This window comes from Phyllobates terribilis, unplaced genomic scaffold, assembly GCF_046119375.1.
Source record: "Phyllobates terribilis strain yellow unplaced genomic scaffold, ASM4611937v1 Scaffold_85__1_contigs__length_6476398, whole genome shotgun sequence".
Classification (NCBI taxonomy): Eukaryota; Metazoa; Chordata; class Amphibia; order Anura; family Dendrobatidae; genus Phyllobates; species Phyllobates terribilis.
The window spans coordinates 4,880,297-4,901,787 of record NW_027362845.1 but is presented as its reverse complement, the minus strand read 5'-3'; the positions used below and the strand labels follow the sequence as shown (position 1 = coordinate 4,901,787).

At 49.3% G+C, this 21,491-nt stretch overlaps 1 protein-coding gene and 1 long non-coding RNA gene across 2 annotated transcripts in view; both read left to right on the top strand.

The window, feature by feature from the left end:
• The window catches only part of LOC141197635 (uncharacterized), a 55,804-nt gene that overhangs the window by 18,064 nt on the left and 16,249 nt on the right, over positions 1-21,491 (top strand). The window contains exons 2-7 of the mRNA XM_073662719.1: positions 2,825-2,948; positions 3,032-3,114; positions 4,363-4,467; positions 4,611-4,839; positions 4,881-5,159; positions 5,818-6,854. Coding sequence (XP_073518820.1) covers positions 2,825-2,948; positions 3,032-3,114; positions 4,363-4,467; positions 4,611-4,839; positions 4,881-5,159; positions 5,818-6,854 — 1,857 coding nt within the window. The remainder of the gene's footprint in view (positions 1-2,824; positions 2,949-3,031; positions 3,115-4,362; positions 4,468-4,610; positions 4,840-4,880; positions 5,160-5,817; positions 6,855-21,491) is intronic.
• On the top strand, positions 16,774-17,241 carry LOC141197673 (uncharacterized). Its single transcript, XR_012269847.1, has 3 exons — positions 16,774-16,873; positions 16,957-17,080; positions 17,164-17,241. It is a non-coding gene; the product is annotated as an uncharacterized lncRNA (long non-coding RNA).

The following is a 21,491-nucleotide window of genomic DNA, read 5'->3' as shown; positions in this document are numbered from 1 at the left end:
CTCATCCCCCATTCACCATTTGCTTTCCCCACCCCACTCCCAATTCATCATGTGCTTTCCCCACTCCCATTTTTCAATCCACCATTTGCTCTCCCCACCCCTAATTGACCGTTCGCTCTTCCCACCCACCACTCCCAATCCGCCATGCGCTCATCCTCCCCCCACTCTCAATCCTCCATGTGCAGCTCACCCCTCCACTCCCAATTCCCCATGTGCAGCTCACCCCACCCACTGCCAATTCCCCATGTGCAGTTCATTCTCCTATCCACTCCCAACATTCCCCCCACTTCCAACTCATCATTATGTGCAGCTCATCCACCCCCCACTGGCAATTCCCCATCACGTGCAGCTCATCCTCCCCCACTGCCAATTCCCCATCACGTGCAGCTCATCCTCCCCCCACTGCTAATTCCCCATGTGCAGCTAATCCTCCCCCACTGCCAATTCCCTATATGCAGCTCATCCTCCTCCCACTCCAAATTCCCCATCATGTGCAGCTCATTCTCTCCCCACTCCCAATTCCCCATCACGTGCAGCTCATCCTACCCCCACTGCTAATTCCCCATGTGCAGCTCATCCTCCCCCACTCCAAATTCCCCATCATGTGCAGCTCATCCTCTCCCCACTCCCAATTCCCCATCGCGTGCAGCTCATCCTCCCCCACTGATAATTCCCCATGTGCAGCTCATCCTCCACCACTGCCAATTCCCCATGTGCAGCTCATCCTCCTCCCACTCCAAATTCCACATTATGTGCAGCTCATCCTCTCCCCACTCCCAATTCCCCATCACATGCAGCTCATCATCCCCCCGCTGATAATTCCCCATGTGCAGCTCATCCTCCCCCACTGCCAATTCCCCATGTGCAGCTCATCCTCCTCCCACTCCAAATTCCACATCATCTGCAGCTCATCCTCTCCCCCCTTCCAATTCCCCATCACGTGCAGCTCATCCTCCCCCCACTGCTAATTCCCCATGTGCAACTCATCCTCCCCCACTGCCAATTCCCCATGTGCAGTTCATCCTCCTCCCACTCCAAATTCCCCATGATGTGCAGCTCATCCTCCCCCACTGCTAATTCCCCATGTGCAGCTCATCCTCCCCCACTGTCAATTCCCCATGTGCAGCTCATCCTCCTCCCACTCCAAATTCCCCACCATGTGCAGCTCATCCTCCCTCCACTCCCAATTCCCCATCATGTGCAGCTCATCCTCCCCCCACTCCATTTAATTTTTTTTTTAAAAAATAAAATTGTCATACTTACCCCACATACGATCCCTGCAGCATCCTGGCACTCCTGTTGCGACGAGGAGATGCACGCCGCCACCGGGTCCTCCTGACTCCTGAAGTATGAAGGAGCTGCTGCAGCGGCGCAGCTTCAGTAAGGAACTCGGTGCCAATATATGCGCCGTCTAAGGCGGTGTGCGCCCCAGTGCTCGGCACTTTATTACAGCATGGAGTGCCGTGCATGGAGCGCCGTGAGCATACGCACAAGAGGGGGGCCCTGACTAGACCCGGCCCCTCTCTGTACTGCTGCTCACGGGGCCCCAAACAGCAGTAAGGGCAGTGATGCCTTGATGGCGGCCCTGTCTGCAGGTGGAGGTATGTGGAGATTCCCCATTATTGTCTCTCAGAATTTGCCGTTATTCACACTATGCGTCTATTTTGTGTCTGTTTTTTTTGCATGGTGAAATAAATCATCCCTCTGATTGACCGCTGGCAGCTCGCAGGGAGGCAGCTGACAATCAGTGTGATGTCGTCAGTCACGTCCCATAAAGAAAGCAGAGCCAAAGAGAAGCCGCTGCTCCATCTACGTGACTCATTAGAAGCCGCAGAGTCACTGGCAGGAGCAGTCCGTCACCGCTCTGTTCCCGCAGACATTGAGGCAGGGCAGGCAGGCAGTTAGGAACTATCTGCCTTTTACTTCTTCTGACCATAGTTATAAAAATAATATAGTCCTGGATAAACTCTTTAACACACAGATATCATCCGTGGACAGGCTGTTCTTTTTCGTGGACCTATTCACTTGAATAAGCGAGTTTAGGGCAGGACAAGAAAATATCCCTAAATAATCTACTATGTCCGTGTTCACACCACGAGTGCAGCGTTCAGGCCAAACCTCCTCCGGTCCTCAAAGCGAAGCTCATTAATGGCCGCCATAAAAATCCACTTCTTCTTCCGGCATCATCCAGGATCAGATCCACAGATTACTGCTTTATACCGGAATCAGTGATTGTATTATTACATAGAATTATTGGTGACGTTACATCTTCTCATCTTCTTCTCATTCAGGTCTCTACAATATCGGATCCTCTCAGTGAAGATCTTCTATATAAGAGAAGTTTCCTGTCAAAGGTTGATAGGGAGCGAGACAAGATGGCGGAGAGGATATTCCACCTCACCCTAGAGATCCTCTTCCGGCTTACTGGAGAGGTGAGAGATTCTGATGACGTCACATTACATCATTCTTATCTATGGGAATAACAGATGGACAGAACTGGAGAGGTGAGGACTCTGGAAATGTCTGGAGGGAGATTTAATAATGTGTCTCTCCATAACCAGGATTACACAGTAGTGAAGAAGACCTCTAGTGAGTGCTGTCAGAACCCTGTGTCTGAGGGATGGGGAAGACCCCTGAGCCCAATCACAGGGCCTCCACCCCACCCCCTGATACATGAGGACATCAATGACCAGAAGATCCTAGAACTCACCTACAAGATGATTGAGCTGCTGACTGGACAGGTGACACTGCTGGGAATGCTGGGACATTATACAGTAACACTATGGAGGGATCGGGGGGATGACGGTATCATTGTATGTGTCAGGTTCCTATAAGATGTCAGGATGTCGCCGTCTATTTCTCCATGGAGGAGTGGGAGTATTTAGAAGAACACAAAGATCTGTACAAGGACATCATGATGGAGGTTCCCCAGCCCCTCACATCACCAGGTAATAGACAGGACTGAATACACACGACCTATAATTATCTGTATGTAAAGAATGAATTCAGTCCCTGTATGTGTTTCCTCCAGATCTATCCAGTAAGAGGACAACACCAGAGAGATGTCCCCGTCCTCTTCTTCCACAGGGCTGTAAACAAGAAGATCCCAATGTTCCTCAGGATCATCAGGTAGATGGAGAGAAGGTGTCATGAGATCTCCCCTATGCTGTGTAGACGGCTGTGAAGGTTTGTGCTCAGTCTTGTTTTATCCCCCAGTATTATGTGTTTTATACTTGTGTAATGAGAATGGTGGAGATGGCAGGATTAGAGCTGATCATAGATGGGACTTCTCCATCTGTCTGTGACTTTTACAATATTTGTTTCAGGGTGAAGATCAGACCCATATTAATACTACAGAGACATATGTGAGGGGTGATGAGCGGTGTAAAGAGGAGACTCCTACATATGACCACCCAGGTGAGTAATGACCACTAAATGCTGAGAAGTCACAGATCCTGTGGTCATTATATTATGAGTTTGATCACACAAGTAATTGACGTGCATTTTACTTGCAGATAGATTTGATGCATAACAAAAAAAGCTTTTCTTTTTTACACCTTTTTTGATTAACGCGTTTTGGTAGCAAAGTTGCATTGATTAAATGGGATTTTATTTGCTGCAGAAAGGTGCCATGTCTCCAATTGTAATGTAGTTGTGAGTTGCCAGATTACAGCTGAATGTCAAGAAGAGAGCCGGGTCACACACAGAAGTCAGGCAGGTGGACATCTAAGCTGGAGAAGCCAAGGTCAATATCTAGCAGCAGTACACGTCCCGGAAGGGCAGTCAAGTGAGAAGCCAAACCATTCTGAGGTCAACAAGAAGTATGTAGACAGATCTGGAAAGGGTTTAGAAGTAGGGTCAGGTAATAATCTGGTCAAGGTCCAGTTTTGATTCTCCATTGAACATTTCACTAGAAAAGATCAGTGACAATACACACAAAGGAAATAAACGTGTCTATAACAAAACAGGTGTAATTGCAATAATGTTCTAGGAGAAATACTTCATTTTCTGGAACAATTTTAAGGGCGCCAACTATTTCAACCATGACTGTGTACAGAGAAATGTGAGACAATATAGAGATTAAAAATACAATTTATTAGATCGGAGTTGAAAACACATAAAAATACAAAAAGCCATTTAAGAGGGATAAATGTAATCACAAAAAAACAATGGAATGAGGCATCTGGATGAGTCCTGGATAAGTCCTAAGCATACAGCCTTGAAGGGGTATTCCCATCTCCAAAATCCTATCCCAAAATATAGTAGGTGTGATAATAATAATAGAAAATACCTCCAATTAGAAATGTACTCCGAGTGTCCTGGGATCACCACGCTGACGTACCGACCCCCATCCCCTTACAGCAGAAGCACAAGGTGGCAGAGATAACATTCGTGACTGTTCCGCACACCGGATTGTTATTGTCGGGGAAGTTCCGAATTCGGACCTCGGCCCCCATCAGTCTCCAGGTTGGTGTGGGTGCACAAGTCACTATTGAAGTCTGTGTCTTTGTTCTCATCGATGGCATTCTTAGCCAATATGCTCCTGGTGGCATACGGATAGTCCGACACCTGGGAGGCCACTCCGGTCCTTGCTATGTTTGTGGCTGCAGGTGCAGGAGCAAATCCCAGAGCCAGAACCACAGATCCCAGTAGAATCAGAGAAGATACAAGATTCATCCAGATTGTGCAGGAGCAGCTCCTGTGAGTACAGACTGCAGGGAATAGTCACTGATTACCAGGGAACCAGCATTTATCAGATGTGGAGATTACACAGGACCTTCACTTACATCTCCATGGAGGATGAATCTTGTATCTTCTCTGATTCTACTGGGATCTGTGGTTCTGGCTCTGGGAGCCTGCACCTGGAGCCACAAATATAGCAAGGACCAGAGTGGCCTCCCAGGTGTCGGACTATCCGTATGCCACCAGGAGCATATTGGCTAAGAACGCCATTGATGGGAACAAAGACACCGACTTCAATAGTGACTTCTGCACCCACACCAACCTGGAGAAGGATCCCTGGTGGAAGCTGGACCTGGGCCAGAGCTACAAGATATCCAGCGTCGCCATAACCAACAGGATGGACTGTGGTCTGGAGCGACTGATGGGGGCCGAGGTCCGAATCGGGAACTCCCCCGACAATAACATTCCAGTGTGCGGCACAGTCACGAATGTGGTCTCTGCCACCTTGTAGCGACCCTCCATCCCCTTACAGCAGAAGGACGTCAGCGTGGTGATCCCATGACACTCGGAGTACCTGTCGATGTGTGAGGTCGAGGTTTATTCAGACTCCAATTAGAAATGTGGTATAGTTCTCCTGATTCTTTGTCACTTACCCCATGTGCAGAGCATTGCAGTAGCTTAGGTATCCATAGTTATGACCACTAGCAACTAACTTGCAATGCCCTGAACATGGGGTAAGCAACATAGCGAATCAGAAGAACTATACATTTCTAATTGGAGATATTTGCTAATCTTATTTTTATTACACCTACTACATATTGGGATAGTTTCTCGGAGATGGGAATACTCCATCTTACATGTTTTGGCGTGTATTTTTATCTGTAGATTGTAATGTAATAAAGCTTATTTTTAATCCTCCCTTTATTGTCTCAAACGTTTCTGCCTGTATGTATTATGTTTGTCGATTGTATATTAGGGGTTGAGTACCATGGGATTTGTGAACAGGTGGCTCACCACTGTCTTAGGTCATAGTTTCATTATACTTTGATTTGTAAAGAATTATGTATAGAGAAATGTTATAAAATATAAGGCATTGATATTAAAAAATAATAAAATCAGATTTATTCTTGGCAGATGACTGTGGTGTCAAACCAGATAGCCATGAAAAGCGTGCCATTATTCCAGCTATACCTCCAGCCCTTCAGAGCAGAAATCAATCATCTGAGCCTTTTCAATCCATCATCTACTTGGATTCATCACAGACTGTTAAGCAAAATGAAAGCCAGAGAAGGGATGTCGAACATCAAATAATTCCCACAGGGAAGAAACCATTTTCCTGCTCAGAATGTGAGAAATGTTTTAAAAGTAAATATAAATTGCTTACACATCAGAGAAGTCACACAGGAGAAAAGCCATATTCATGTCAAGAATGTGGGAAATGTTTTGAACATAAATCTAAATTGCTTATGCATCAAAGCAGTCACACAGGAGAAAAGCCATTTTCATGTTCAGAATGTGCGAAATGTTTCAGCAATAAGTCAGATTTGCTTAAACATTACAGAAGTCATACAGGAGAGAAGCCATATTCATGTTCAGAATGTGGGAAATGTTTTATCCAGAAATCAGATCTTCATAAACATCAAAGAATTCACACAGGAGAGAAGCTATATTCATGTTCAGAATGTGGGAAATGTTTTATCCGGAAACCAGATCTTCAAAGACATCAAAGAATTCACACTGGAGAAAAGCCATATTTATGTCCAGAATGTGGGAAATGTTTTACCCAGAAACCAGATCTTTATAAACATTACAGAAGTCATACAGGAGAGAAGCCATATTCATGTTCAGAATGTGGGAAATGTTTTATCCGGAAACCAGATCTTCAAAGACATCAAAGAATTCACACTGGAGAAAAGCCATATTTATGTCCAGAATGTGGGAAATGTTTTACCCAGAAACCAGATCTTCATAAACATTACAGAAATCATACAGGAGAGAAGCCATATTCATGTTCAGAATGTGGGAAATGTTTTATCCGGAAACCAGATCTTCAAAAACATCAAAGAATTAACACTGGAGAAAAGTCATATTCATGTCCAGAATGTGGGAAATGTTTCACCCAGGGTTCATGTTTAATACAGCATATACAGTTACACAAAATAAAAAGGGATTAATAGAAGGACTTACTAGACCGATCGCAGAGACGATTCAGTTTAGCTGGAGGGAAGCACTCAAACGAACCATTATGGAACAGGACCCCCGCTTACACAAATATGTATAACCCAGCATGAGTATAGATCAATATTCGGCCTGATCTTTTATGCCGACGGGGGCGCTGCCCACACACTCCCCTGTGATGACCTCACGTGGGCTGGTCTCCGCCCTTCTTGGTTTTATTCAATCTCTAATTTTCTGCGATAACTCCTCACTGGTTGATCGCAGAAGTTAGCAAGTGATGCCATCTTTTTTATTGCAAATTTACCTGTGACGGATCAACCCCGTACTCCAAGATTTTGCCACATGGGGGTTGTCGTAGTGCCTATGCAGCTAATGGGACATAATGTTACAAAGTGGGGCGAATATTGTGGATCACATAGCCTGTGTGATTCTCTATAAAACCTGCTTGTAAGAATAAAAGTTTTAGTCCATCTTGGAGACACAGTGCAATAGTCATATTTTATATATCCCAGTGTAAGAAAAGCCTTTCCATGTCAGGGGCCAGCAGAAGAAGATTGGACATCTGCGGATGGGGTAACTAGCTCCCGTCACACTACCTTTACTTAGAGACCACACATTACATGACTGCTGTCTGCTATTTTCATTTTCAGAAAGGCTCTAACTTGCTTCTTTAAGAGTGGTCTTGGCCAGTTTTGGATTGCATCTACTTTACTGATCTGGGGTTTGATCTCGCCTCTACCTACTACATATCCTAGTTATTTGGCCTCTTTATTTCCCATGGCAAAATGTTTTCAGATTTATAGAAAACCCTGCCTTCCTGAGAGGATCAAACACCGACTGGACCATTTGCAGGTGACATCTCCAATCTGGGCTGAAGATTACGATATATAAAGTATGATGCAGTGTAATTCTTACGGATTGCGAGGATCCAGTCCATGGCACTCTGGAAGGTGGCCAGGGCTCCCTGCAGACAAAACAGCATCCGGACATATTGGAAACATCCGTTGGGCATAGAGAAGGCAGTCTTCTCCTTGGCTTCTTGTGACATGGGGATTTGCCAATAATTCTTAGTTAAATCCAAGGTGGTTATGTGGCACCCCTGAGAGTTCAGTCGCCACAGAGGTACTGCACTTCATGGAACGAGGTGTGGTATCTCCTCTCCGAGGTAAGGATGGAGCACCACACAGGGCCCCACCACACATCCAACACTACACACTCCCATTCTGAAGGGGGTTTAGAGCACAATGTGCTACCCCAGTCCTGAATGGAGGAGTAAGGGGGGGACCAAAAGTAGGGGGAACCTTGTAGTGAGTAGGGTGGAGGAAGCACTTTACGGTTATACTAATACATCCATATAAATATGGATGCCATCTTTAATACCGGGTCTTTTGTCGCAGTTCCCTGGAGGTGACAGTTAGTACAAGCTGCAGCTGCCTCAGGAGGCTGTGATTCCCGGTCTCAGGCCTTGAGATTGGGGGCTGGGGCAGAGTTGAGTTACAGCTGGCTGTGTCCTATGTCTTAGTCCACACCAGAAGGCCTAGGAGGGGAGCAGAGGAGAAGAGCTCCACAGGCGAAAGGATCTCAGGGGATGTGGACGGAGCAGAGTTGCCACCTGCTACCCTTATTCTGGCCCCGCCAGAGAGACTCCTGCCGCAAGAGGGGGTACCGGTCCCCGATTATCTGACTTTGTACTCCAGGTCTCTGTCAGAAAAGTCCGAAGGCTGAAGTGGATCCCAGGGGGAATATAGATGGAGCGGAGTCGCCACCTGTATCCCCTTAATCTGCGTCTATCCAGAGGGACCCCAGCCTTACGCCACGTTTACACCCCAGTCACCAATAAGGGACCTAGGCGGTCCGGGGTCTACAAGCCACCTTCAGCGGACATTGCGGTACCCGTACGGGACTTAGTAGGGGCACGAGGCGGTTCTAGTACAGCAAGTGAGAGGAACATACTGGTGGAGGGGTTTTGTCTGGTGCACCCGAGCTACCCGGAGTGAGCTGAACCCCATCCTGGTGGCCGCAGCGCGCCGTGAGGAACAAAGAGAAGCTTTGTGGCTGAAAACAAGTCTACCGTGAGAAAAACCTGGATGACTTCATACACCGCCTCTTCTCTCTCATTTCTGTGCGGCACCGCACCCACCATTCCTCTGCACTGCACTTCTTCTACTCTGCCCTGAGGCCTGGCTCCACTTGCGGGGAGCTATTCCATCCCAAGCTGCTAGAACACCGGCCTCAGAGGACTGGCGCAGCGCTGGTGGTCCTCAGCAGAAACCACAGGTGGCGTAGCCGACAAATAACCACTCATCCACTACCCCATATTTTTAATGTGTGCGCCCTGGCCACGGACTGGGCCAAGGCCACCACTGCATCCCCCTCTACCACCGGCCCGCAGTCCGAGTACACCTTTCCCAGGGAGGGCTAACGCTACCTGAGTAGTAGTGGGTCACACAGTTATATACTTTGCCAGCCCACGTCTCGCGATCAGGTCATCGACACACGGCATCTGATATGCGTTGAACTTGGACTTCATTCAGCTTCCTATAATCGTTACAGAACCTCCATTCGCCATCAGGTTTTGGAACCAGGACAATAGGGCTACACCACCCTCTCTGATTCCTCAAATACTCAGAGATTCCTTGGAGAATAGCTCTCGCCAGGCCTCAGGAATTAGATAGGGCTTCAAGTTCACCCGCACATGGGATTAAATCAGAACCTCACGTTCTATGACCTTTGTACAAAATAGCAAATCTAAGAACAGGTCCCTGTTCTGCTGCAACAACTCCCACACTGCTATTTTTGAGCTTTCAACGGCATCTTTGCTATTATGACTCTTTCAACATCTGCTTCAGGCTTGTCCAGAAAACACGGAGTTTCAACTGGCTCCCTATCTTGCCACATATGTACACTTTGTACAGTTTTAGTCTTCTTGGTTATTATTATTAATTAATATAGCGCCATTAATTCCATGGCGCTTTACATGTGAAAAAGGGGTATACATAGCAGACAACAAGCACAATAGTTTAAACAAAAACAAGTCACTGACTGGCACAGGAGGCGAGAGGACCCTGCCCGTGAGGGCTCACAGTGTAGAAGGGGGGGTGAGGATACCGTAGGTGAGGGTACAGCTGGTCATGCAGTGATGGTTACTGCAGGTTGTAGGCTTGTCGGAAGAGGTCGGTCTTCAGGTTCCTTTTGAAGGTTTCCACGGTAGGCGCGAGTCTGTCGTGTTGGAGTAGAGAGTTCCAGAGTAGGGGGGATGCATGGGAGAAATCTTGTATGCAATTGTGGGAAGAGGAGAAAGGAGCAGAGTAGAGAAGGTGGTCCTGTGAGGATCGAAGGTTGCATGCAAGTAGGTACCGGGAGACTAGGTCATAGATATATAGAGGAGACAGGCTATGGATGGTTTTGTATGCCAAGGTTAGGGTCTTGAACTTGAGTCTCTGGGCAATGGGGAGCCAGTGCAGGGATTGGCAGCGGGAAGAGACAGGAGAATAGCGGGGGGACAGGTGCATTAGTTGGGCAGCAGAGTTTAGGATAGATTGCAGGGGTGCGAGAGTGTTAGAAGAGAGACCACAGAGCAGGAGATTGCAGTAGTCGAGGAGAGAGATGATGAGGGCACGCACTAGTGTTTTTGCAGATTCATGGTTGAGGAATGTGCGGATCCGGGAAATATTTTTGAATTGGAGTCGGCATGAAGTGGAAAGGCCTTGGATATGAGGTTTGAAGGAGAGATTAGAGTCAAGGGTTACCCAGAGGCAGCGAGACTGGGGAGAGTGGGTGGCCATTGACTTTGATAGATAGGTCAGGAGGGGGGTTGAGTGAGATGGTGGAAATATGATGAATTTGGTTTTATCCATATTAAGTTTTAGGAATCTAGCAGCGAAGAAAGATGAAATAGCAGACAGACATTGTGGTATTCTGGTTAGTAAGGAGTTGATATCGAGTACAGAGAGGTAGATCTGTGATGGACTTTGTAGTTCCCTTCACCAAGCTTCTCTACCACCTCATAGGGGTCTTACCATTTGGCCAAAAACTCTCCACTGTGGGAATTAGTACAAGGACTCTGTCCCCGGGGCTGAACTGCCTCACCCTGGCTGACCAGTTGTAGACCCTAGATTGAGCCCCTTGTGCCTGGAGGAAATGTCCTTTTATGATGGGCATCACCTTCGCAATCAACTCCTACATTTTAGTGACATCCTCAATGATGCTCCGATTGGGGCGTAACCTCGGCTTCCCAGGAATCCTTCGCTATATCAAGGAGACCCATTGCATGTCGACCATATAGAAGTTCAAATGGAGAGAATCCGGTCGAGGCTTGTGGAACCTCCCGGATAGAAAACAACAGATACGGGAGGAGACAGTCCCAGTCTTGACCGTCCTTCTATATGACCTACTTAAGCATACTCTTCAATGTTTTATTTAACCTTTCCACAAGGCCATCCATCTGGGATGGTACATGGATGTCTTCAGTTGTGTAATTTGCAGGGCCTTACACAGTTCCCTCATCACCTTACTCATAAAGGCTTTTCCTTGGTCGGTAAGTATCTCCCCCGGTAATCCGGTCCAGGAAAAAATGTGTACCAACTCGTGTGCTTTACTTACCACAGAGGAGTTTCTCAGGGGAACTGCTTCAGGGCACCACGTAGCATAGTCAAGGATGAACAATATGTATTGATGCCCACAAGCAGATTTAACCAGGTGATGGACCCATTCCATGGCAATTCGTTCAAACGGCACTTCTATGATGAGTAATGGTACGAGGGGACGTCGAAAGTGAGAGGAGGGGCGATTATCTGGCAGGTGGGACAGGACCTGCAATACATTAAGATTTCCTGGTGACATCCAGGCCAATAGAACCTCCGCACAACCACTTATCCACTTTTATCCACATCCAAATGGTCAAGACATGTAAATGGACCATGTCCATCATCCTTCATCTACATGGTCAGGGTACCAACAATTGCTCCACTATTTCCTCTCTGACCTTAATAACGCTGTACAATAACTCCCCACTCAACATAAAATAGGGAAACCTGGTGTCAGCCCCTGGCTCTTGCGCTATACTGTTTAAGACAGTTACATTATGTAATGTCTCCTTTAGCATTAGCTCCCTATCACGGGCGGACCTAACATTTTCACCGGTCACCCCTACATCAGGTATGTTGGCCCCAAGGGACACTACCTTGTCATCCCCCACAAGGACACAGAAGGGAAACCCGTCAGACTCTCAGTGTGGTAACAGTTCTTTAGGGGTGACCCGTCTCTTAATCGAGCACTGTCGCCCTCCTCCAAAAGTCCCAAAACAAACAAAAGTCCTGGCCTATAATAATGGGGTGCAGTAAGTCCTAGACCACACCAATCTCGTGGGACTCAGTACCTTGGCCCATTCCAATGTCCACTCTGGCCACTGGCTAGCCTTTAGCATCCTCGTGAAAGCAATTGACGTCAACCTTCTTTCCAGGGATCAGCTGGAGAGGAAATGTGGCCCTCACTAGGGTCAACAAACTTTCTAAGACTAGCAGTCCAGTCACTTGCCAACCATTCCCCATTACGGGACAAGCTTGTGGCCCCTTATTGCATGGAAAGATCGCACTGCAAACTGGATACACATAGTATGAACAGTGGCAACCCAGGCTACAGTCCATTTGCTCGGAAGTCAGGGGACAATGGGGTGCTATATGGCCTGGGCCGTGATATTTCCAGCATATGTTGCCAGCTGGAACCTTTGGTATAACCTCCCCTGAGCCTTTTGATCTTGGACGACCCACCCCTTTTTGGGGGTCCCCAAGGAACCATCGACCCCGTGATATCTTTCGAACAGTCTGACCAGGTCATCCGTATTCCGGGGATCCCCCTGGGCAACTCAAGTCTGTATTGGCCTCGGAAAGGAGTGCACAAACCGGTACATTACCACTCGCTCTACCATCTGCACAGGGGTAGAGGTCTTTGCCTGCAACCATTTTTGAACGTGGTTCAGCAAATCAAACATTTGGTAGGGCGGGGGTTTGTCACAGTGATATGCCAAGCAGTGGACACGTTGTACCCTGACAGTCATTGTCACTCCTAAGCGCATCTTTTAAGGCTAAGTCAGAGTAGGCCTTCTGGAGCTCCCCCGTTAAGTATGGCATCAGCACATTGCCCTGGTGAGAGTTTCTCCCTCTCGTCGAATCTTTCAAAAATGGCCTCTGTGTCGTCACCCTTGGTCATTTTCTGCAGGGCTCTCCTTACTGCCTTCTGGATGGAGACATCATCAGCTGACCTTGGAGTCGAATCTACCGCCATGCCACGAACCTCTGTTGCATAAGCAGCTTATTTGTCTTCTGTTGCGCCAGCTGTTGTCGGTACTGCTGCTACAGCTGGGCTTGTACCAGGTGTTTCACTAGGTTCTCCATGCTATCTGATGTTATTTGCTGGCTTATGGCCGCCTTTGTCCAGGGCATGCAGTACCTCTGTAGCAGTCACACGTGTTCCCTGGGAACTCTGCCCGTATTTCTAACACCCATTGTGGGAATGGTACTCACTTGGGTGCGTGGTGAGGTAACACGGGAACCGTTTCCATTTATATGCCCTTGCTGGGTTATTGGTTCTTCATAAACCACATCACAAGCATAGGAAAATAAACGGCCTTCAATGGAGGCAAAACAAAGTAAACCGTTCCAACAAGGGCACTTTAGAGACAGTCTAGGGGTCTCAAACACGCAGCCCGATGCGGCCCCTCCGGCTGCTTCTTGCGGCCCGCAGGCACATAGACCCCGTAATGATCGCGGCTCTCTCCAGCAGCCGCCGATATCAGCGCTGTATTGCAGTGTATTGCCGCGCAGAGACCGTCTCTCTGCACAGCAATATCAGTGCCAGCCACCGGCCTATCAGAGGCCAGCAGCTGACCTCTGCGTCCCAGCGCGGCGGCGTGTGACGTCACTGCCATGTACAGATGTCAGCTGCTGGCCTCTGATAGGTTGGCGGCTGGCACTGGTATTGCTGTGCAGAGAGCCAGTCTCTGCGCGGCAATACACTGCACTACAGCGCTGATATCGGCGGCTGCTGGAGAAAGCCGCGATCGTTACGGGGTCTGTGCCTGCGGGCCACAGGTGCAGAAAGGACGCCGAGGGAACGGAGGACAGGTGAGAATATATATATATTTTTTTCTCTGTCATGTCAAATACAGCACAGGGGACCTGTGCTCAGTATAGGGAGGGGGGCACCGTGTGCAGTATGGGGGGACGGGGACCCTGAGCGCAGTATAGGGGGACGGGGACCCTGAGCGCAGTATAGGGGGACGGGGACCATGAGCGCAGTACGGGGGGGGGACCCTGAGTGCAGTATGGGGGGACGGGGACCATGAGCGCTGTATGGCGGGGGACGGGGACCCTGAGCGCAGTATGGGGGGGGACGGGGATCCTGAGCGCTGTATGGGGTGGGCTGGGACCCTGAGCGCTGTATGGGGGGGACGGGTACCCTGAGTGCAGTATGGGGGGATGGGGACCCTGAGTGCAATATGGGGGGACGGGGACCCTGTGCGCAGTATGGGGGGGGGAGGCCCTGTGCGCAGTATGGGGGGGACACCTGGATGGGGGACATGTCTGCAACATGGGGACCTGGATGGGGGACATGTCTGCAACATAAGGACCAGGATGGGGGACCATGTCTGTAATATGGGGGACCATGTCTGCAATATGGGGGACCTGGATGGGGGACCATGTCTGCAATATGGGGGGACCTGGATGGGGGACCATGTCTGCAATATGAAGGCCATGTCTGCGATATGGGGGACCTGGATGGGGGACCATGTCTGCAATATGGGGACCATGTCTGCAATATGAAGGCCATGTCTGCAATATGGGGGACCTGGATGGGGGACCATGTCGGCAATATGGGGGACCATGTCTGCAATATGGAGGACCTGGATGGGAGACCATGTCTGCTGGATGGGGGACCTGGATGGGGGACCATGTCTGCAATATGAAGGCCACGTCTGCAATATGGGGGACCTGGATGGGGGACCATGTCTGCAATATGGGGGACCATGTTGGCAACATGGAGGACCTGGATGGGAGACCATGTCTGCTGGATGGGGGACCTGGATGGGGGACCATGTCTGCAATATGGGGGACCTGGAGGGGAGACCATGTCTGCAATATGGCGGACCTGGAGGGGAGACCATGTCTGCAATATGGGGGACCTGGAGGGGAGACTATGTCTGCAAGATGAGGACCAGTTCAAGAGGTGTATAGAAAATAAAATGGTATCACTAAAAATGTCACTTTGTTATGCAAATAATGCGGCCCCCCAAATTAAATGTTTTTCCATGTGCGGCCCATATGCCCAGCTGAGTTTGAGACCCCTGGTCTAGGACAACCACCTCTGTGATACATACCTCCCATCAACTATGTGTCCGGAAGCCACCTTACATCATCTTAGACCGAACAAGGAGTTAATGGCTGAAATACATACAAACATGTATACAGCAATAGTGAAGTAAGTGAAGGTGCATAGAAACTGACAGCTTCCTTCATGCACATACACTCCCATCATCATTCATCTTAGTGACGCAGAACTCGCTCTATTCAGAGGGTGCAGATAGATAAATAGGGATACTCCTCTCCGTACACCTCGTACACACGTGGCCCCGCTCTGTACACCTCGTACACACGCGGCTCCGCTCCGTACGCCTCGTACACGCGCGGCTCCGCTCCGTACGCCTCGTACACGCGCGGCTTTGCTCCGTACGCCTCGTACACGCGCGGCCCCGCTGCGTACGCCTCGCACACGCGCGGCTCCGCTCCGTACGCCTCGCACACGCGCGGCCCCGCTCCGTACGCCTCGCACACGCGCGGCCCCGCTCCGTACGCCTCGCACACGCGCGGCCCCGCTCCGTACGCCTCGCACACGCGCGGCCCCGCTCCGTACGCCTCGCACACGCGCGGCCCCGCTCCGTACGCCTCGCACACGCGCGGCCCCGCTCCGTACGCCTCGCACACGCGCGGCTCCGCTCCGTACGCCTCGCACACGCGCGGCTCCGCTCCGTACGCCTCGCACACGCGCGGCTCCGCTCCGTACGCCTCGCACACGCGCGGCCCCGCTCCGTACGCCTCGCACACGCGCGGCTCCGCTCCGTACGCCTCGCACACGCGCGGCTCCGCTCCGTACGCCTCGCACACGCGCGGCTCCGCTCCGTACGCCTCGCACACGCGCGGCTCCGCTCCGTACGCCTCGCACACGCGCGGCTCCGCTCCGTACGCCTCGCACACGCGCGGCTCCGCTCCGTACGCCTCGCACACGCGCGGCTCCGCTCCGTACGCCTCGCACACGCGCGGCTCCGCTCCGTACACCTCGCACACGCGCGGCTCCGCTCCGTACACCTCGCACACGCGCGGCTCCGCTCCGTACACCTCGTACACGCGCGGCTCTGCTACATCCACACTGTAAACCCCTCCTGACCCCACACATAAACTTCAGCTCATCCAGCACCATGATCATGTGACCCCTGACTCCTCCCCTCCTGTGACCTCATCACAGCTCCTGTGCGCACAGAGCAGCCATCTTCCTTCCATTTAGGATCCTGTAGATTCAGTCGTTCTCATCATTATCTTCCATCTTCTAGAAAATTTACCTTAAACCTTAGTGGATGGAGAAGGAGAAGAAGAAGATGGTGGAGAGGATATTACACCTCACCCTAGAGATCCTCTTCCGGGTTACTGGAGAGGTGAGAGATTCTGGTGACGTCACATTACATCATTCTTATCTATGGGAATAACAGATGGACAGAACTGGAGAGGTGAGGACTCTGGAAATGTCTGGAGGGAGATTTATTAATGTGTCTCTCCATAACCAGGATTACACAGTAGTGAAGAAGACCTCTAGTGGGCGCTGTCAGGACCCTGTGTCTGAGGGATGGGGAAGACCCCTGAGCCCAATCACGGGGCCTCCACCTCACCCCCTGATACATGAGGACATCAATGACGAGAAGATCCTAGAACTCACCTACAAGATGATTGAGCTGCTGACTGGAGAGGTGACACTGCTGGGAATGCTGGGACATTATACAGTAACGCTATGGAGGGATCGGGGGGATGACGGTATCATTGTATGTGTCAGGTTCCTATAAGATGTCAGGATGTCGCTGTCTATTTCTCCATGGAGGAGTGGGAGTATTTAGAAGGACACAAAGATCTGTACAAGGACGTCATGATGGAGGTTCCCCAGCCCCTCACATCACCAGGTAATAGACAGGACTAAATACACACGGCCTATAATTATCTGTATGTAAAGAATGAATTCAGTCCCTGTATGTGTTTCCTCCAGATCTATCCAGTAAGAGGACAACACCAGAGAGATTTCCCCGTCCTCTTCTTCCACAGGACTGTAAACAAGAAGACCCCAATGTTCCTCAGGATCATCAGGTAGATGGAGAGAAGGTGTCATGAGATCTCCCCTATGATGTGTAGACGGCTGTGATGGTCTTGTGGTCAGTCTTGTTTTTCCCCTTCTCCCATGACAGCACCACCTGAGAGAGAGGGTATCCACTAATCAAGGACAGGAAACCTACTGAACAAAAGGGTGGTACCTCTCCTTTTCATCAATATGGTTTCCGGTCCTTGAAGGAACCTAGAGAGTAAAGTAACGGTACAATTGAACTTACCCAAGTCTGGTTGGTGTCTGCAAGGATCTGGGATGCTGACAGATCTGGAGACACGACCGCTGGCCAGGACATTGGGGTGTGCAGTTGCATGACCACTTTGTTGAACGTGGTTGGCGTACCCCGTGTTGAGTGCGCTGGAGTTATGGCAACCCAGATCTGCGCAAGCGTGAGGCGCACTAGTGGGATATCTAGCGCGCCCTGCTGAGGAAGTGTGCCAGAAAGCAATGCGGCAGTAAAATGCAGGGGCTGTTTATGAACAGGGCTCGCCAGTATGCTCCCTTCACACAGCTCGCTGGAAGGAAAAGTCTGACCCGGAAATAATGCGAGATTTCTGGGGGGAGGTCGGCAGCAGACGCTGGAGCTGTGGCGTCCCTCCGGTATATAGTGGACGGTTGACCACCAGATGGTGGAGGCCGGCAGCTTTCCTCTTGATAGCAGAAAACTTCGGCACTCCATACATGAATATATAAGAAATACAGTATCTAGACTAATGTCACTTTGAAAAATGAAGGTTCTTTGCGCATAATTTGGCCAATTTATGTGTGCCCATCAACCGCGACAAGGTCACCTTCGTATGATGGGTAACTATACTACACTACCACTGGATATGCCACTCTTGGGCTGCAAGCCTGCATGGACAATATGTCTCTGCTGGGCTTTTAACCTACAATGTAAGGGCTGGTAGAGCTAGTTAAAACCACCTGTGACTGAATGGGAGGGACACATGGTCAGAAAAAAGGCTGTCAAGCTTCTAATAGTGTGAACACGTACCTGCTGCAATGCTCCAGGAGCGGGATCCCAAAATTGATTAATAGAAAAGAAAGGGGTCGCTCACTGGTCTATTCGGGTGCTCTGAAGAAAAACATAATCTAAATAGCAGAAAACTTCGGCACTCCATACATGAATATATAAGAAATATAGTATCTAGACTAATGTCACTTTGAAAAATGAAGGTTCTTTGCGCATAATTTGGCCAATTTATGTGTGCCCATCAACCGCGACAAGGTCACCTTCGTATGATGGGTAACTATACTACGCTAGATTTCCTCTTGATGCCATGGATATGCTGGAGGCGTAGCAGCAGCCACAGCCACCACGGCAGCTGCGTTATCGTCAGAGACGCAGCAGTGACAGCTGTACAAGTGACAGATTAACCAGAAGAACAAGGCAGTTTGTGAGTCGACCACCTCCAGGGGAGAACGGTCATGTGAACTGATCCAGCCTCCATCTCCGGTACCCTAGACTGAACGGCAGAGTGGTGAGTGATCTTCGTATATGTTCATCATGTTGAATAGGTCCTTTTCTCTCTGTGTTCTTTGCTAGGAGGGGCCTAAGAGGTGTAGCGCCAAGCTAAAAGATAAAGAATGTGCGGCGATAACTTACCCAGCACATATATGAAGAGATTCTTGTATTCTGAAGACCACCTCTGAAGAAACCCCCAACTTTGCCATGGATTTAAAATCCATAATTAGGATAGAAGTTACAGACTCCATTAATTCACTGATTCAGCAGGAAAGTGGTAAAAGGGAGAAAAGACCCAAACAGCAGGCCGCTGATTCAGAAGAGTCTGTAATATCTGAGTATAGAGACGAATCGGACTCCTCTTCTTCCTCATCCTCTGATAGTGATACAGGGGGTAGGCCGTGTTTTCCTACGGAAGACACAGATAAGTTGGTAAAGAACTACTATGGGCATGTCAGATACTAAAACCCCAAGAACAATCCAGGACATTATGTTTCGGGGGTTTGGAATAAAAGAAAAATTGCATATTTCCGGTTAGTGAGAGAATTTAAATGCTCATTAATAGGGAATGAAGGAAGCCTGAGAAAAAGGATCCACTGCCGTCGTCATCCAAAAGGAGGTGTCTGTTTGATGAGGAAGAAGCAGCCATGTGGGACAAAACCCCTAAAATAGACATGGCAGTGGCCAAGTCAACCAAAAGATCTACCCTGCCCTTTGAAGATCCTCTTGATAAAAAAGTGGATGTGTATCTGAAGCAGATATGGAAGTCTTCAGAAGGGGCAATAAAACCAGCAGTTTGGGCAACCTGCATGGCCAGATCCATGATGATTTGGTTACAGCAGTTAGAGGATAAGATTAAGAACAACGTCCCTAAGGATATAATTCAAGGAGCAGCTACTTTCCTCGCAGACGCCTCGACAGACTCAGTGATGTTTGCAAACAGATCGGCAAACCTATAAAAAGCTGCACTTAGAGCACTATGGCTCAAGAGCTGGCCGGGGGATGTTCAGTCCAAGGTCAAGCTATGCCCAATTCCATGCGAAGGAGAATTTCTCTTTGGACGGGTACTAGATGATATACTGGACTAGGCAGGAGATAAGAGAATTTCCCAGAGGTGCCAGTGCAGGAGCAGGGGAAGGGATTCTATTCCCCCTATTCCTAATAAAAAAAAAAAACAGATGGCACCTTCAGGACCATAGTGAACCTGAAAGAAAGGGGTGAACAAATTTCTAGTCTACTGGCCCTTCAAAATGGAGACCATAAAATGCTATTTCCAGAGTGTTTTATATGAGATTGCTAGACGTGAAGGATGCCTATGAACACATCCCAATCTATATGGAAGAACAGAAATTCTTGAGGGTGGCCTTGTATATAAACGAACAAGTCGGGCACTTCTAGTACAGAGCGCTACCCTTTGGCCTATCTATGGCTCTGAGGGTATTTACAAAAATTATATAGAAGTCGCAGCGCATCTCCGGTAGCAGAATACCCTAATAAATCCTCTACTTGGACGATATTCTAGTGGTAGGCAGGTCAATAGAGCACTGCAGTTGTCAACTGATAACAATCAGAACCATTCTGACCAGGCTGGGATGACTGCTAAACCTATAAAAATCAAAACTGGAACCACAGAGGGTTCAGTCATTCTTAGGACTTGAGCGCAAAAAAGCAGACTTGTCTACTGCAGGAAAAAAAGAAGGACAAGGTCATGGTTAGTGTTGAGCAAATTTGTTCGGCATGTCAAATTCGGGTTCGTATTCGGGGTTCCGACTTGTTCGCGCCAAAAAAATCGGCTCTGCCCACGAACATCCTTGATTTTCCATGCTGTCACGCAGATGTTATCTCCGGTGGGGCGTGATCTCGGCCTGCCAGGTTTCCTTGGAGATGTCTAGGAGACCACTTGGATGCCGGCCATATAGAAGCTCGAATGGAGAGAAGCCAGTGAAGGCTTGGGGAACTTCTCTGACGGAGAAAAGTAGAAACGGAAGCAAGTAGTCCCAGTCTCAACCATCCTTCTCAATGACCTTTTTGAGCATCGCTTTCAGGGTCTTATTGAAGCGCTCCACCAGGCCATCAGTTTGCGGATGGCAAACGCAGGTTCGCAGCTGAGTAATCTAAAGCACTTTGCACAGCTCCTTCATCACCTTGCTCATGAATGGGGTTCCTTGGTCCGTCAGGATTTCCTTCAGCAGGCCGGTCCTAGCAAAGATGTTGACAAGTTCCCGAGCTAAGTTCCTTAAGGGTACCCCTTCGGGGTACCGGGTCGCATAGTCCATGACGACCAAGATGTATTGATGGCCCTGGGCCGATTTAATTAAGGGACCCACGAGGTACATGGCAATCTTCTCAAAGAGAACTTCTATCACAGGTAGTGGAACTAAGGGACTACGGACGTGGGAGGTGGACTCGGTTATCTGGCAGGTGGGGCAGGACCTACAATAGTTTAAGATCTCCCCGTAGCATCCTGGCCAATAAAACCTCCTCACTATTCGCTCCTGAGTTTTTTCAACCCCTAGGTGTCCCCCCCCCCCCAGAATATGTGAGTGGGCCATATCTAATACACTCTGACAGTATGGCCCAGGAACTAACAGCTGTTCCACTACCTCTTCACCTTTGTTTGGTTACCTGGTACCCCCTGAATTGCAAAGTGTGGGTACCGCCCCCGACTCTTGGGCAACACCATTACAAACCGTAACATTGTCCCACGCCCCTTTCAAGGTCAAGTCCCGAACTTGAGCTGCCCCAAAGT